This window comes from Electrophorus electricus, chromosome 11 (genome assembly GCF_013358815.1).
Source record: "Electrophorus electricus isolate fEleEle1 chromosome 11, fEleEle1.pri, whole genome shotgun sequence".
Taxonomy (NCBI): Eukaryota; Metazoa; Chordata; class Actinopteri; order Gymnotiformes; family Gymnotidae; genus Electrophorus; species Electrophorus electricus.
In genome coordinates, this window is record NC_049545.1 from 905,001 (window position 1) to 921,195 (window position 16,195).

The 16,195-nt window shown below is 43.8% G+C and overlaps 1 protein-coding gene across 3 annotated transcripts in view; it reads right to left on the minus strand.

The window, feature by feature from the left end:
* Nucleotides 1-15,911, minus strand: part of LOC113588327 (probable E3 ubiquitin-protein ligase HERC3) — a 39,422-nt gene extending 23,511 nt beyond the window's left edge. Inside the window, exons 1-19 of one of the 3 annotated variants that reach the window (XM_027027455.2) lie at nt 15,824-15,911; nt 13,766-14,182; nt 12,544-12,703; nt 11,839-11,915; nt 11,134-11,355; nt 10,704-10,795; nt 10,152-10,282; nt 9,698-9,852; nt 7,809-7,882; nt 7,136-7,254; nt 6,557-6,616; nt 5,006-5,117; nt 3,735-3,912; nt 3,453-3,616; nt 2,338-2,451; nt 1,980-2,003; nt 1,792-1,881; nt 1,403-1,573; nt 780-923 (exon numbers count right to left, since the gene is read on the minus strand). In XM_027027455.2, the coding sequence (XP_026883256.2) occupies nt 780-923; nt 1,403-1,573; nt 1,792-1,881; nt 1,980-2,003; nt 2,338-2,451; nt 3,453-3,616; nt 3,735-3,912; nt 5,006-5,117; nt 6,557-6,616; nt 7,136-7,254; nt 7,809-7,882; nt 9,698-9,852; nt 10,152-10,282; nt 10,704-10,795; nt 11,134-11,355; nt 11,839-11,915; nt 12,544-12,703; nt 13,766-13,988 (2,310 nt within the window). In that variant the 5' untranslated portion in view covers nt 13,989-14,182; nt 15,824-15,911. Of the gene's footprint in view, nt 1-779; nt 924-1,402; nt 1,574-1,791; nt 1,882-1,979; nt 2,004-2,337; nt 2,452-3,452; nt 3,617-3,722; nt 3,913-5,005; nt 5,118-6,556; nt 6,617-7,135; nt 7,255-7,808; nt 7,883-9,697; nt 9,853-10,151; nt 10,283-10,703; nt 10,796-11,133; nt 11,356-11,838; nt 11,916-12,543; nt 12,704-13,765; nt 14,183-15,823 lie in introns of all 3 variants that reach the window. The other 2 variants (XM_027027454.2, XM_027027456.2) reach the window with 2 other exon arrangements.
* Between the last annotated feature and the right edge of the window lie 284 nt (nt 15,912-16,195).

Sequence of the window (16,195 nt, forward strand, 5' to 3'; positions counted from 1 at the left end):
ATGAACCCACCCACCCACCCACACACACACACACACACACACACACACACACACACACAGTCATCAAGCCTGCGGTCACAGAAAGGTTGCGCTACCTAATATCCCAGGATGCTCTGCTGTGAACTATACTAGATGCTTTTGGTCAGATATTGACAGTAAGATTGAAAAGTGTGTGTGTGTGTGTGTGTGTGCGCGCACGCGCATGTGTGTGTAACCTTAACCTTCATTAAAACTGTCAACCATTTATAGTAAAATAGGGCTACTCTGCTCTTAACGTCCACAGAACATAAAGCAAAGCAAACAGAATATATCACACAGCCTGCATGGGTGTGGTGTACCGAGCTGTTGTGCACACAACCCATTGAAACCCAGGCGACAAGGCAGGGCCACGTGAAGCCTTTTAAAGGTACACCGCAGTAAGGCACTAGAGAGAGGTCACACATCTCACTACCTTAACATGACTTTTACCAAAAGTACACTTCTCAAGTTTCAAGTTTGGTTTATTTGTCACATACATCTAACATCACCCACCAACACAGGATGCATGTACAACATGCATGTACATTTACAGCATTTATCTGATGCTTTTATCCAAAGTGACTTACAACTATGTCTGAATAAAACTTAAGTAACTGAGGGTTAATGGTCTTGTTCAGGGGCCCAACAGTGGCATCCTGGCAGTGGTGGGACTTGAATTGGCAACCTTCTGATTACTAGTCCAGTACCTTAACCACTGAGACACTGCTACACCATGCATTATGGGAAATTGGTGAACTTACTTTATCGGAGAACCAGAGCAGGTTGGATTCTGGATACTGGGTGAACATGCCGTAGACCGGATCCATTAGTTCCTTCAGCAGAAGTAAGAAGAACTCCTTGGTGACCCCTCCGGCGTCAACGGCCTCCTCCCCATCAAAGATCACCTGTGGTGACAGTCCCCATCAGTCCCAAACAGGCCAGCCCACTTCATCAGCAAATGGAAGCCAATTCTAAATCAGAGATAATTATGTTATAAAAAACTGGACAGTTAACAACATCTGTGATGTAAGTGGCAGTAAACGAAAAGTCAATTCAAATCTAATCAAATGTATTTATACAGCGCTTTTTACAACAAGTGTGACAGAGCAGCTTTACAAATGTCCAAGTCCAAGCCCCCAGTGAGCAGGCCAAGGGGGACAGTGATGAGGAAACACTCCCTAGAGCACGAGGAAGAAACCTGGAGAGGAACCAAGACCCAAAGAGGGGGCCCCATCCTCCTCTGGACAGAAAGTATTTGGTTACAGACGAGGAGTCAAGGTATGTTCTGCATTTGAATCCTGCCACGCTGGGAGCTACATAACTGCCCAACACTGTGGTCGGTGGTTTGGCTTCTCTGAACTGGTTTCAGAGTGACTCTGCTGACCTTCAGGGGTTTCTTCAGGTCCACATCGTTATAGATGGTGAGCTCGCGTAGCGCGTCGCTGACCAGGTGGTCCCTACGCACGTGAAGCACCAGGTACGGGTTCTGCACCAGCAGAGGTTCCAGAGTGAGCAGCATGAAGACATTGTGGAGGTTGGCACCACTCACTGCCATCTGGAACACGAGGAACCAAGTCAGACAAGAATGTCTGGAGAGAGCAACGTCATAGCTGGAACTGGTGTAACCGGTAACGTTTATCTCCAAAATTCAGGGTTGACGACATCAGTGCTAACAGTTTTGGAGAAGTGGAAATGAATTTATGGTTAAATGAGTAATAATGAGACCAGGAAAAGCAGTGGAGTGCTAGCAGATAGTGTGTGCCAGGTGCTCGCCTGCATCTGTAGCTCTGCGTCCGTCTGCAACATGGTGGTCTTGGCTTGAGCGTTCAATATGAACGGATAGGCACATAACGTGACAGAACTCTGAAACACAATAACCTTCATTAACATTGACCTTCAATAATTCACAATGCTCTGATTCAACTACAAAAAACAGCCTTTTCAACAGAGCTTCAGCGTACCTGTACTGGAGGTGACCGCATTTTCTGTAAAATAACCAAACACAGACACTGTAGTTACGCTGTGTGGTACCCAACAGCTTACAAGCTCATATCAGTGATATTACTGAGTATACAAAACATCCTGATGCTAGCAGTTTAGGAGAGTTTATTTGGAGAGAATGAGACTTGGCAACTGGACAGATTTCACTGGCAGACCAGGCAAACGTAACCTTTACACTGTCCAAATAAACACACAGGCATAACATTAATCAGAGAGGCATAGTGCAGCTGGAAATGCAAATGTTACAGAGAAAGGAAAGGCAGAGAAAGAGAGGGGAGGGGGGAGAGAGAGAGAGAGAGAGAGAGAGAGAGGACTCACAATCTCAGCTTTGCTCAAAAACCACTTGAGGTAGTCTTCTTGGATGTCCACTAGGCTGGTGATGTCAGGGATGTAGAAGCAGTTGTACTCCACATGCTGGGCTTTCAGGTTCACCTGCATGTGACATCAAGACTTGCAGTATTTTTGGGGGATTCACAGAACAACAAAGAGGATTCACTACATTTCCCTTTGTGCTGTAAAGCAAACCTCACAACAAGCTAAGATGCACAAAATGTAATACCTCAGTTTAGTACCCGACAGAAAACTATACCCGGGCTGTGCTTTCAGGAAAGGCAAGTTAGGAGGACTAACGATGTGGTGACTAGGCAGCTTCAATTCAATTAAAACCAAGCCCGTGTTTGCTCTGTTCTGGTTCTATAGAGGAAGTGAGAATGCTGCCTTTCAAACTCTGGTGTGAACCAAATAAGCGGGCCAAGACCCCTTGAGCGGGTCAGTCCCAGTCCACTTCCAAACATAGTCTGGTGCGGTTTGTTTGAAATGTGAACACAGTACAGACCAAATGCATCAAGTGGCCCCAACGTCTCCTTAATGCATTTTGCCAGCTGAATTTTCAACTAGTAAAAATAACGCCCACAGATGAATTTAGACCAGAGTAAAGCCATTTCCTAGTGTGGCTGGGATTAATGCAGTTATTGTTGCAAAATGCACATCATAGAAACAGTTCAGTCACAGTGGGATATATCCATGGAACTGCCATCTGCATCTTTTGGCTTTACGTTAAATACGTCTGTCTGAACGCTTAACAAACCAGGACAAATAAAACAGCAATGCATCCTTCTCCACTTTGGTCCACACCAAGGGAACTGAACTACAAATATAAACAAGACAGCGAAGACAAAATTAACTACATGCTAAAAAGGGGGCACCTATTAGCACAATACCAGGTATAACCACAACTCAAACACTTACTACAAAATAAAATATACAACAAAATTTATAGATGTTACAATGCTATAATTACACGACATGATAAATTAAAAAAAACCCACTCCTGACTTTCTATGTCTAGAACAGACTCTTTAAAATTCCATGATATTCCACAAATTCCATAAGCAGTGGGAACCCTGTAGGTTGTCTCAGGCCTGGGATTTGACCTTGTGCAGTTTCTCCAGTAGCTTTAGCGTGGCGCTAATGTAGCTCTCCAGGAACACAGGGATGAGAAGGGCCTTGCCACCAGTGAGTAGGAACACCACAATGCTCTTATACATCTCTACCAGTCTGGAGAACACTTCGCAGTCAACCAGCGACCACCAGTTATCTACAGATGAAGAAGAAACAGCCGCTTCTTAAAACAATGGTAACGTGTGAGGAAAGGAAATCAACAACTCGTGTAGCTAAGATGGCTGTTACCATGGTGAGTATACCTAGCACTTTACTGGGGTTGGCGTCCAGTCTGAGGATAGCCATGGCCAAGGGGATGGTCAAGGAGAGGTAGTTTTTGGAGTCATGGAGAGCAGGGCACTCAGAGAGGATCAGGTAGATGCGCATGGCCTCCACATCAGGAGGGGAGCAGGACAGCTGGGGGATCAGCAGACTCTCAAAGCTCTTAGTGATCTACAACACACACAGCTTGCACTTAGAAAAGACATCGCACAGCAAGAAAGAGTCTGTGGGCTGGTGGTACTCAACCTTACAAGATATGTATATGACACGTATAATGGAGTGCAGAATTCATTTTACAGTATATCCTTTACATGTTTCAAAATTGCTGTAATCAAAGCATGTTTATTCAAACCATAAAGCTTGTTCTTTAGTCTCAATTTGGAATTATGAAAGCAGGACTAACCAAGCGAACGTAAAGTTTATTAAAAGTAAACACACAATGTTTTAGCGGTGGTTGTTGTTGAAGCTGTACAAGTGTTTGTGGTGTGTTAGTGTTTGTAAAAAGCTGATATCTGTCTGTAATGTATCCTTGAGTCTGAGAAAAGGGCTATATAAATGCAAATGATAATAATACCAATAATAATAACAACAACAACGTGTTACAACTGAACAACCACGGACTCCACTGGTGACCTCTTACAGGCTGTTCTACCAGCTGTAATCATTCTTGACTGATTGCTTAGCGTAACAAAAACAAACAAACAAATACATGTCACTTCATATGTGACTGTGAAGCTATCACATCTTCTTTAGATGAAACCTAATCTGTAAGGAATGCACACTAAACTTGCTTCCTGCCATGAAAGAGCATAAAGCAAAACCCTGATCTCTGTGCAAATACACACCCTGCACATTTCAAACCAGATATCAAAGTGAACAATAATGTGCTATCAGTAGGCTAGTTTTACATGTGCCAACTCATCTGTTCAAACAATAAGGAAAAGATCTCCAAAACCTGTTGGGCTGGTACAAAAGAGATTAGGCAAACACCACAATGTTCCAAGAACCAAGAGGTCATCTGTCCTCGGACTCCAATACTGTTCAGCAGTCAAGGTGCACAGATCATATGTCCTTGGACTCAAACACCGCACAACTGTTAAAATGAACTCAAGCTGCGAGCTTTCTTTCACAACCACTTATAAACATGACCGTCATAGGAGCTGTTGGATTTGAGTGTGAAAGCAGCTAGTTTTGGGTTCACAATGGGTCCAGTCTGATAAGCTAACACAATCTAACGCACCTACACAACATGTGTACCATGTACCTGTTCCAGCAGCCTAGAATAGGCAGGTTTCATCAGTGTGTCAAACAGCAGGCGGACCAAGTTGAGATCGATGCCCGGGACTTTGGGGTTGGTTTTAAAATGTTTGTCATCACTGGAGGGGGAACAAAATAAATATGTAAACAAGATGACCAAAGTTAATGAGAAACTCTAATGGAATACAACAAACATACACTTCCAGAGTATCTTACATGTGTTACATACATGAGTTTGATTGCTGGGACTCAACCCCATGACCTTGGTGGTACAAGCTCCCTGCGCTACCTGCTCTACCAGGTGAGCTACACTCCCAACCTTCGACCCCAGCATCCCCAGCTTCCAATGTCCCCATTTAGTTAATGATGAAGTGTGATCTGTGTGCTGCTGTGAGCCTGCAGGAATACACCCTGTACATGATAACTGACTGAATGCAAAGAAAACAGATCCAAGATTGTGATCTTTGATCACACTATACACACATGAGGGAGTGAAGCCATCACACAGACACAAACCCCAACACAGTCTATCACCACCATCACCACAGGCTACTAAAGCTCTGGGGTATAAGCCCTGCTTACAGTCCGCCAAGATATGGAGAAAACCTGCAAGCAGAATAAATCAATCTTGTATTTGGCACCAGTAAATGCACGATGGTATTAGAAATTAGAAGCATGATAAGTGTCCTCATTCCCCTCTCCCCAATCTCTCCGATCACAGTGCAGGACACTAATAACACATGGAAACACTGCAAACACAGCAATGCAGTGTCCCTCCCTCAGGCAACATCACCGATCAGCTCGGTGAAGGATAAACAATGCTACAAGGTTTTTTTTAGACAGTGAATCCCTTCTCTTAAAAGTAGCTTCTATAAAATCTTTTGTTTAGTTCTGTAAATTTTGCAGCAGCTCAGTCACAGTGCACCCAGGGCTGGAGGTAGGAGGTGCTGCGTGGAGCTAGACACGGAGGAGGTCCCTCTAATTCACAACAGTCAGAAGACCCTACAGGCCTATGAAGCACACACACACATACATACACATACATACATACACATACACACATATATATATATATATATATATATATATATATATATATATATATATATATATATATATATATATATATATATATATATATATATATATATATATATATGAGAATAAAAATCTGTACATATGGAAAACAAATATATGAACATGTTAGCACCTTGCCCTAATAGCAGAGCACCATGAACAAATATTACCCAAATACACCAACTAATGTGCCCTGTGTGCCCCGTCCTCACCAAACTGTAGAGCACTAGGGGGTAGAGAGGAGGCAACATTCCTGGACTGTATTAGTCTTCCAGTGTCAGTGTGTGAGCAAATCACTATTATCACTAATAACAACTGAAGACTGGGTGTAGTCAAGGGAAAAGGGGTCAGCGATATAAACATGAGGGCAGAATAACTAGTGTCCTCTCTAGTGTCCGGGAGTGTCCTTTCACTGAAGGTCACATTAGCATTTTTGGGTGAAATATTGCTTTAAACAAATTATACAGATTTCACACATCACCTCTGGTCCAGAAAGCTGGCGTTCCAGCACGCAGTTGAGGACAACAGCAGTATGATGTCACTGCAAAAAGGCCCAAACAAGAATACGATGACAAACCCATCAAGCAGTTCTATGAATAGAAGTGTATTTAAATTTACAGCATCACATATTCAACCCTCCACCCTCCAGCAGGAACTGGCTGCCAGCTTTGAATTTACATAACGGAGCTCATTGAACACACCAACGTTAATGATCACTTATAAAAGAGTAGGTGACTAGAACAGTCTACAACAGCCAGATATATATGCCGTATACTAGCCTAATAAAACAAGCACAGAGAGAAAAGCTGAATGAAAGCCCTGTAGAAATACTGCATTCATCCAGACGAGCACGTGGGTGGTGAGGTAGTTGAGAGGGTGACTGATCACAATGTAAAATGAACGACTATCTATAGCGTCTCCTTCATGGCAGCACCTAAAACTGGGCCTTTGACACGACGATCTTTTCAATAAGTGCCGATACGACAGGCGCACAGCCACTGTCTCTACTGGACTTTGGCGTTACTGGTCCAGCCAGACACAGCAGGCCCCTCCCACTCACTTTGTGATGCTGGAGTCACTGGTGTCCAGGAGCTTCAACCTCAAACTGTTTAGACTCTCATTATTGATCAGGGAAATGCTTTTAGATGTGTTGGTAATGCGAAAGTCCTCTGGGTAGCTCTGCACACACACGCGCGCACAGACATGCACACAAATTCAGATAACACTATGCAATTTTCAAGTGTGCACACTACAAGGTCAGTTCACATCTATATTTATACTAAACACGTCTCCAGCCACACATTAAAGCGGGAAATGTTGAGTCAACTGTCCAGAGCATCCTTACTTATGTATACTAAGAGCACCCTCATGTGGACATCAGGAAGTACTGAAGGCCATTTAAAGAGAAGGAGACAATTTAATTACCAAAGTCAGATTAAAACATCAGATCTTAAATACAACCTGGTCACTGTGATCTGGATAGTACCAGGAAACAAATACCAAATCAAATGCAGGAAGATTAGTGAGCAATGTGTGGAATCTGATTAAAGAATAGATCAGATCCAAAGTGACAAAAGTGAACTCCACCGCTCCTCCAGAGTCAGCCTTGCTGTCGACGTGCAAATCATTTCAGCATTTACCGCAGGGCTGTCAACAATTTCATTAGCCGTGATATTAGATGAAACCCTCTAATGGTTGACTGGACTGTGGTGTTGTGCTCTGCTGGGGTTTACCTCATCATCTGTGAGCAGAAGGAAGCTGTGATCACCTCCACTGTGGATCTTGCAGACGGTGTACTTCCCCATGTCTGTGTAGGGAAGAAAGTGAAACCGATGAATTTCTACATATAACCAGCATGAGTGTGTAACACAGGCCGTAATTGATGAGTTTTTGAGAGGGTTTAGTATGACCAGTATAAGTGTGTAATACAGAATGAGTACAATAAATAAATATTTATTGAAAAAAATTAGGGGGAAAAAAACCAAAAAAAACCAGTAGTAAATTAATTCAATCTTACACAGAGCCTATCCCCTCTCTAAAGGAGGATGTCTGACATCACCTAAAACCCACGGTGGGGAGAAAGTAACTGAGTGTATAAGTCTTTGAGGTGGTCATACACTATGTAACACTATGTAAAATATGTCTTTAGGTCAAGGCCTCTACAAGATCATTTCATAGTTGTAGGAATTAATATCATGACCTCATAATTCCATATTACTACCATATTACCTGCTTTCAAATCACAAAACCACAGCTATGGCAAAGAAACGTTTTCGTGCCACTGTAGACATGCCTTTCTAGGGATGGTACTCTTCACCCGTGAAGCACAGCATCAGTTACATTGCACGAGTGGGGCAAGAATTACAAATTGTCACAGTTTGGTTCTCATTGCATTTCGGACATCACGCGTCGGTGTGAGTTCGAGACACAAAAGTCTAGAGATGTATTCATTTATTTTGAACAGACGGTACTTTAAGTTAGCTTGTTCCACCTAGTGTCATATAGTTAAGATAGCTGATACAGCCTGCAGTCTATTGAGTAGTAAAATGTAAAATTGTTACACTCACATATTCTTCATCATATTTTTATGTATGGATGATAATAAAAACAGGCCAAAGGACATGATCAGCTACAAAAATGAAAAATAAATAGAAAATCGAATTTATATGTGTGTATGTGTTATATTTCAGCGTTTTTAAAGTGTAAACCCAACCTGACGAAATGTAAGCAACAATTGCTTTGGTAATGTTTTTGGTCTAAATGCAGTTTTCTGCTTTTCTTTTGGTTTTTGTTTTGCTCAGTTTCAGTGATTGGCTGGATGATGCAACATGGGGGGTAACACTGTGGCCTCTCCTGTGGGGGTGGGCTCAACCCCCCACCCAGCAGCGCCAGTAAGGATGCCTGGAGAATGCCAACAATACATGTGCCTCTAGATAAGAGCATCTGTCAAATGCGTAAATGTAAAATTTAAATGGGTGTGGCTAAAGCGTTAGCATGTTCATGTGTTTCCCCACACATACCCTACAACACTAACACAGTTCTTGTGCACCACGCAGTGTAGTAGTTTATTGGGAATCTGAAATTCTCCCCATACTGCTGTTCTGAAAGATACAGGTGGGTCTTCTAGCTCCTGTGTGTCATGTGCATTCGCCATAGCGTGACTGACAGTCAGACATCAACAAGCCTGAGCTAAGCTTAGCATTTTATAATATGTTGCTAACAGCTTGCAGCTCCAGGTTTTGGGTGGAACTTGTGCTTGTGAAATTTGAGTCTACACTCCTCAAATGTCACGGAAAGGTTACCACGAATGTGCCATGCACTAAACCGTAACGGGCATACTGATACAGTACGAATACACGTACCGGTACACCCCTACACTGCCTCAGGTGTGTGCTAGGGCACTGGCGCATGAAACGTCCAGCACAAAAACCCTGGCCCATGGCACTCCCCCGTAGGAGCAGGAACACCTGCTCCAGGCTCGTGACATGTCACGTTCCTATCAATAAGCTTCTTGACATACAAAGCAACAACAAGTGCTAAATGCAAATTTTTTAATAGTGACACGACTTTTACAACAATCCCCGGTTGAGCCCCATGATGACACCCTGTCTTGCTGAATAACCTGTTTGTGTGCTGCCAAGATACGGAGGATGGATGTTTCGGACTGGCAGGGGGATCTTGGCATTTCCTCGGCTCCCTAAGCCAAGCTGGCCGTGATCATTGCAGCCAAAGGCGTAAACCAAGCCGGTGGAAGGTACAAATGCCAGCGTGTGGTGGCTGGGACAGAGACAGACAGAGACAGACACACACACGCACACACACACACACACACACACACACACACACACACACACACACACACACACACACACACACAAAACACACATGGTCAAACTGTTATCCTCTCATCGTATTCCCCATTTATCGCAGACATTTGTCACATGTTTAAGATATTTACTGCATTCAAAGAGACTTCAGTGCTTATAGAATTTCAGTAAACAACATCTCCCTGATCAATCACAGAAATAAAGCAATACTGTCAAACAGAGTAATTCATTGTGTGTGTGTGTGCTCACCTGCCACAGGTGATCTGCGACACCTCTGTGCCCATCAGCTCCAGCACCCTGCGGGGTAGGGGCTCATTTTTGGTGGAGTCGTGACCCAACTGCCCCCTTGAGCCATTTCCAAATGTGAACAGCCCTCCGTCCTGCATAAACACACGTCAGCATGAAGCCAAAGCACTGAAGTCTAACGTACAATCAGCACGTTTCATGGCTGTTGCTGACTAGATCTTGGTGCGCAAATGTTCAGCATACACACATTTAATGTGCAACCAGGACCACACTCCACGCACGTTAACATTTTCTAACGAGGCAGAAAGCTCAAATTTTGGAGAAGCATAATTCTACAGTTTAGATCTGTCTGTGTTCTGGCTTATCTAACATGACTAGGCTAATTATACCCAAGTACCAAGTTTGTCCCAAGCTGCCCACACTCAGCTATGCAGAGCTGTGGCCCTGCCAGGTCTGAATTACTGCATCCAGAACTTTATCGTGCCACTAGGGCTGCGCAACCCGCTGAACAGACTCTAGCTGGGTGCGGCCCAGCAGAGGGTGGCAGTGCTGCACCTTTGTCAGGGCAGCAGTGTGCTCATCCCCGCAGCTGATGTAGACCACCTTCTGGGAGCGCAGGAACTTAATGTGGCACGGCACGGCCCGATCTATATGAGCAGAAAAAACACAGCTACACCAAACCAGCAGCGTGGGAATCTGGTGGCAATATGCACATGGCTTTTAAATCTGCCAGAAAACGCTAGATGAAGTGGAAGGGAATAACAATAGTGACGTTTTGTGAACAGAACATCAGGAACATGCAGTCAGGGTCTCACACGATTATTCCTTACTGCCAAGTTCTCTAAATATGTTCACATTTTACAGAACAGCTTCTCCGGGGCCAGAAACCACATTTGTCAGGCACATCAGAGTTGAGTTAGAGGACACTGGGAACATTGCAGAGTTGCTCGCTGTTCTGTGCGATTCCACAGGGGTAGAATCTCACCGAGCTCGTCATTGAGGCCCAGCTGTCCGGCGCTGTTCCTGCCCCAGCCGAACACGGCTCCAGAGAGAGACAGGGCGAAGCTGTGGTCTCCTCCAGCGCTGATCTGAGCCAGTGGGATCCCACACAGAGATTTGAGGGGCTGAGGAGAGACCGAGCTGGGCTCCCCCTTCCCCAGACCCAGCTGACCGCTGGAGTTCTGGCCCCATGTGAACAGCTGACCATCTGAGAGAAGGAACAATACCCTGAGTTCATGTTTGTGGCAACCCTCCAGACCCACTTCTCTATCCTACTAATAGGTTGTGTTTGGTGATCTCCCGTAGTTATCTGACATCACCATTTAAATCACGGCCCAGGAGGTCCAGGTTGTACCAGTTTTCCACCTTTACCTTGGAGTCAGGTGTGGCAAAGTGGGAAATCAATTTTGAGTAACTGCTCGATGAACTGTGAGTGATTACAAAATGCAGGACAAGAAATCAGATTCACGGTCCAGCGTTGGAGAGCCCTTCCCTAAATTCCCTAAAACACAACTGACTTCAAAAACAGAGTGACCAAAACAGAGAAAACTACTGACTGTGAACTGTGAGCACCGATGCTGGGGATCACGGTGGTGGAGCTAAGCCTGTGGGACCAAGGAATCTAAGACCCGAGAAGGCCGGAGAAGGCTTTAGCAAACAGGGGAATCCAGTATGGTCACGCCATTCTCACCTTTAGAGAGTGCTATACAGTGCTGATTGCCACACATGACTTGCGAGATTCGATGCTCACACAACTTCTTAATCAACCTGCAGATCGAAAATAAAAACAAAGCCATGTTTGCCACAATCAGAGTCCACAATCACCTACTGATCAGTTCCCAGCACCAGGCTTGCCTTGCTAGCCCACAATACACTGAAATTACAGCCGGAAGTGAAGAGATGATAACACCCTACCCTAAATAAATGAATGAATGAATGAATGTTAGTTTACAACATTTTAATTACAGGTCATTAAAAGCTATTGTAAAGGGCTACAGCAGTGAAAATGAACAGTGTAAAGAACATACAATCTACAAATAATGAGACCAAAAAAAACCAAAAACATTTTGGGGGGAAATAACAAAAAAAATCATTTGAAAGTCAGTAAAATAGTTCAGTTAAAATTGAAAATTGGACATATTTTGCAAATCATCAGCTGAAATAATGACTGCTGAACTCAGTGGTTAGTTAGCAATTCTGACAACTTTACACACAAAAGGCTGACCATGGAACAAGCTCACATCAGCTTTCAACAGCATTAAGAAAAATGTAGTTTTTGAACGACACATGGATAATTAGAGCAGTCCTAAAGTCCACACAAAGGGAGCAGCAACAGCTCAAACCGCTGTTCACACAACCACTGTAAGTGAATGAAGTCCCAGCACGGGGCTCTTACCTGGGCACTCTCACCGCTTCCTCTGTGGTGCCCAGACCAAGCTGGCCCCCCTCACCTGCCCCCCACGCAAACACCTGGCCATGCTCGTTTACGGCCAGTGAGTGGGTCCGCCCGCACGCAACCCCTGCGATCTTCTGCGCGTCCAGTGCCACCACCAGCTCTGTGGACACACACACACCCCATCTGAAATATGGCACATCAGTCCAAATTTAGGATCTGTAGGGAAATGATCTAGCTTTAATTAGCCTTCGTACAATTTGCATTATTATACCATAACATGTGATGATTTATTTATTAAGCATTACATAGGTACTACTCTAAACTGCTGCAAAACACTGACACACAGTCCATTTTTGTCACTAACACATAGAATTTTATTCTAAAGAAAAATTTATTCTTTGTTATATAACTGAAGAAAAGATTCTGCATTTTTAGCCAGTGGCACATGGAAGATTTCATTTTCAGATTTCCAAGTAATAGTCAATACTATGACTGATATCAGCATATACACAATTAAAATTTTCGGATAGGTGGCTCCCTCTGTATTTTGCACCCAGAGAGCTTTACTGCACATACCCACTCTCTTACTGAACACAGAATGTACATCAAAAAAAGTTACATGCAAATGTCAAATACTATAACTGATGTTCACATAGTTTTTTCCTATATTTTTGTCTGATTCTTATTCTGAAATCATCCTTGTAATTTGTACCCAGAAAAATTGCATTTGATTGACTGCTACAAGCATCCCATCCACAAAGACAAGGTGCACAGTAGCATGTAGCCTGGGGCTAGTGGCTTCATAACCTAGATTAGAGACATCTGACCGAAATGTCACAGACAGGCTAGCAGGACTCATGACAAAAGCCTCACAGCCACAAACCACAACTCAGTTTCTCCTTATCCAAACATGACAGACCCATCAAAAAGCTGCATAAAATATTCTATGCTTATATTTATATTATTTGTAATAGACTTAGACTATGTCAAACCTGATAATACATCACGTACCAAGAGTGAGTGAGAAGAGAATTTGGCATAAAATATAAATGTAAATGATTCTCTCATTACTGGAAATGTGAAGGCAGTTCTGCAATATAGTTCCAAAAGTTGGAAAACTTCTCAACAGTCACAGAAGTGTTTTAATAACAAAGCCAGCAAACCTGCTTCAGTAGCATAACTGTGCTCTGTGTTTGAGAGAAGTAGCTGCATAGTTGCTTACCTGGCTTGGATCCCGGTTTCTCATGGCCCAGCTGACCGTGGCTGTTGGAGCCGCATGTGTACATGCTCCCGTCGTGTAGCAGGAATAGTGTGTGCTTCCCACCGCATGCCATCTCCCTCAGCCCGCTCCCGTCAAACATGTGGCAGCTCCTTGGCTCAAAGACGGCAGGCTCCGAGTCACTGAGGCCCAGCTGACCCTGAGCTGAACTGCCCCAGCACAACATCGTTCCCCCCCCCACACACACACACACATACACAGAGAGAGAGAGAGAGAGAGAGAGAGAGAGAGAGAGAGAGACAGCCAGACACACACAAAGGTGCAAAGAGGGAGAGGCACAGATGAAAAGGAGGGACAAGCAGGATGGAGTAGCCCTAGGTTAGGCAGCCCTGCCTTCTCCCCTTCATGTGAATGAGATGCCTGAAGGGAAGAATGAAGCACAAAAGCTGGGATTAGAAACATGGATATACAGAAGGATAAAGACCAAGCAGGAGAGAGGGAGATCCAAAAGACCCCAGTTCACTCCTTTGTCCTGCCACTGCCCTCAACAGAACCTTAAGAGTGACAGACAGCAAGAACAGGCAAGGTTGTGGTGTTATATAGTTAAGGACGCTCATCTCTCTATAAACTGCTTCCAGCACTTCCACCTCATCACAATCCTGTCGTTCTGCTCTAAACAGCGTGCCAAAGAGTGGGTGCCTGTGCTCAACTGAGCCGTAAGGTGAGAGTCTGACTCAGCTGGCCAAGAGACCATCTGGATGCAGAGGTGTCAAACTCTGATACAGGAAAGTCTAGCACAGTATGGTTTTTTTTTGTTGTTGTTGGTTTTTTTTGCCTGCTTAAATGCACACAATTCATGTAAGTGCAGTATACATTTTAGTTTAGGATGTCTGAGCAGGGAAATAACCAAACATATGGGAGTGAGGTTAGACAGCCACGACATAGCCTGTAAAATCACTGGTCCAAAGAACCTACAGAGCAGGAAACTTTCAATGCTAGGTTTGTGGCAAGTAACTAAGCTACTAGCGATGAAGTTTAGTTGCTCGTTAACGTACAACAGTCTCGTGCTTACGTATCACCGTTTTTGGAAACTTCCCAACTGGCAGAGACACAAAAGATACCCAGGACTGGAGAACTGGTATGCCACGGTGCATATAGTCATTACTAGTCATCCAGTCTGCCTGCTCATTACATTTCACCCCAGCCTTTAAAATACTGCTTACTTAGCCCAAACAGTGGTGACAGATAACCGTTGTTGTAGTGTTAAAGGTTAGTGTGAAAGATTTCCAACATACAATCCTAGCTAAAATGTTTTTGGTTTTTATTTTGCAGATATGACACACTAAGCCGTGGATAGCTGCTAGCTAACTAGCTAAATAACAGTCGCGTTACCTTTGTCATATAATTCTGTTCCAGGCAAGCATCACTGACCTCAACAAACTGATTTTATGCATTACTGCAGTTTGTGTTCTCTGCGATCCGAATTCAGCAAAACGCTGTCAACAAATATTTCGTATGTGGAAATGAGTATAACTAACGCTAGCTCATAAGCCAAAGTTTTGCTTAAGTCATCTTGTGGTTTTCGTTGCCAGCCAGAGACGGCGACAAACGACATTACTACAAGATGTAAGTGTAAAAACACGTTTCAAGTGCTCACTTTAACGCAGAAACAGCAGGCAGCAGCCAGTTTAACCCAGAGAGGCTAGGCTAGCGAACATTAGCACACCTACACGACAGCTAGCCTAGCCTAACCTAGCTAACGTCCGCCTGACAGACTGTCTCTAGCGGTTGGTAAGCTGGTAAACTAGTCAGGGATAATGAAGTTAGCCCAGGCTGCGTTATCTTAGATAAATACTGCTACATGACAAACATCTCGCTAACGTTAGCTAACCTAACCTAGTCAAGCATGCTAACAGCTAAGCTAGCCAGAAAACGGCATCTTTTAAACTCTTTCAGAGAGCTCGAACAACATAAATAGACAAAAAACAAATATATTAACGAATTAAAAAACAACTCAATATACATAAATGGATTGACAAGTTTGTGCAGTGGCACAGCTACCTTGAGAGGTCCATGTCGTTACTACAGTAACTCCGCTTAGCTAGTTAGCTAGCAGGCTAACTACTCAACTTTGTTCTTCCCCGTTCTGACAACACGGAAGTTGTGATGCGCGTCACGAACCACGTGCTCGTGTTGTCAACGCGCATGCAGCCACGTGGGGGGGACACTGTTGACCGGGAGGTACTTTAGAGAACGCGCTCTAGACTAGGGGAGAAATAACAACTCTTTTCATTAGGTCTCAGAGAGCTTTTATTGATGCTTTTGTCATTCATGATTTAACTTATTGATGAATTATTATTCACTGTTTATATTATGACCAAAACCTAAATGACATGTTTACAACAGTAGTCCACGAAAAATAGTGAAACAGAA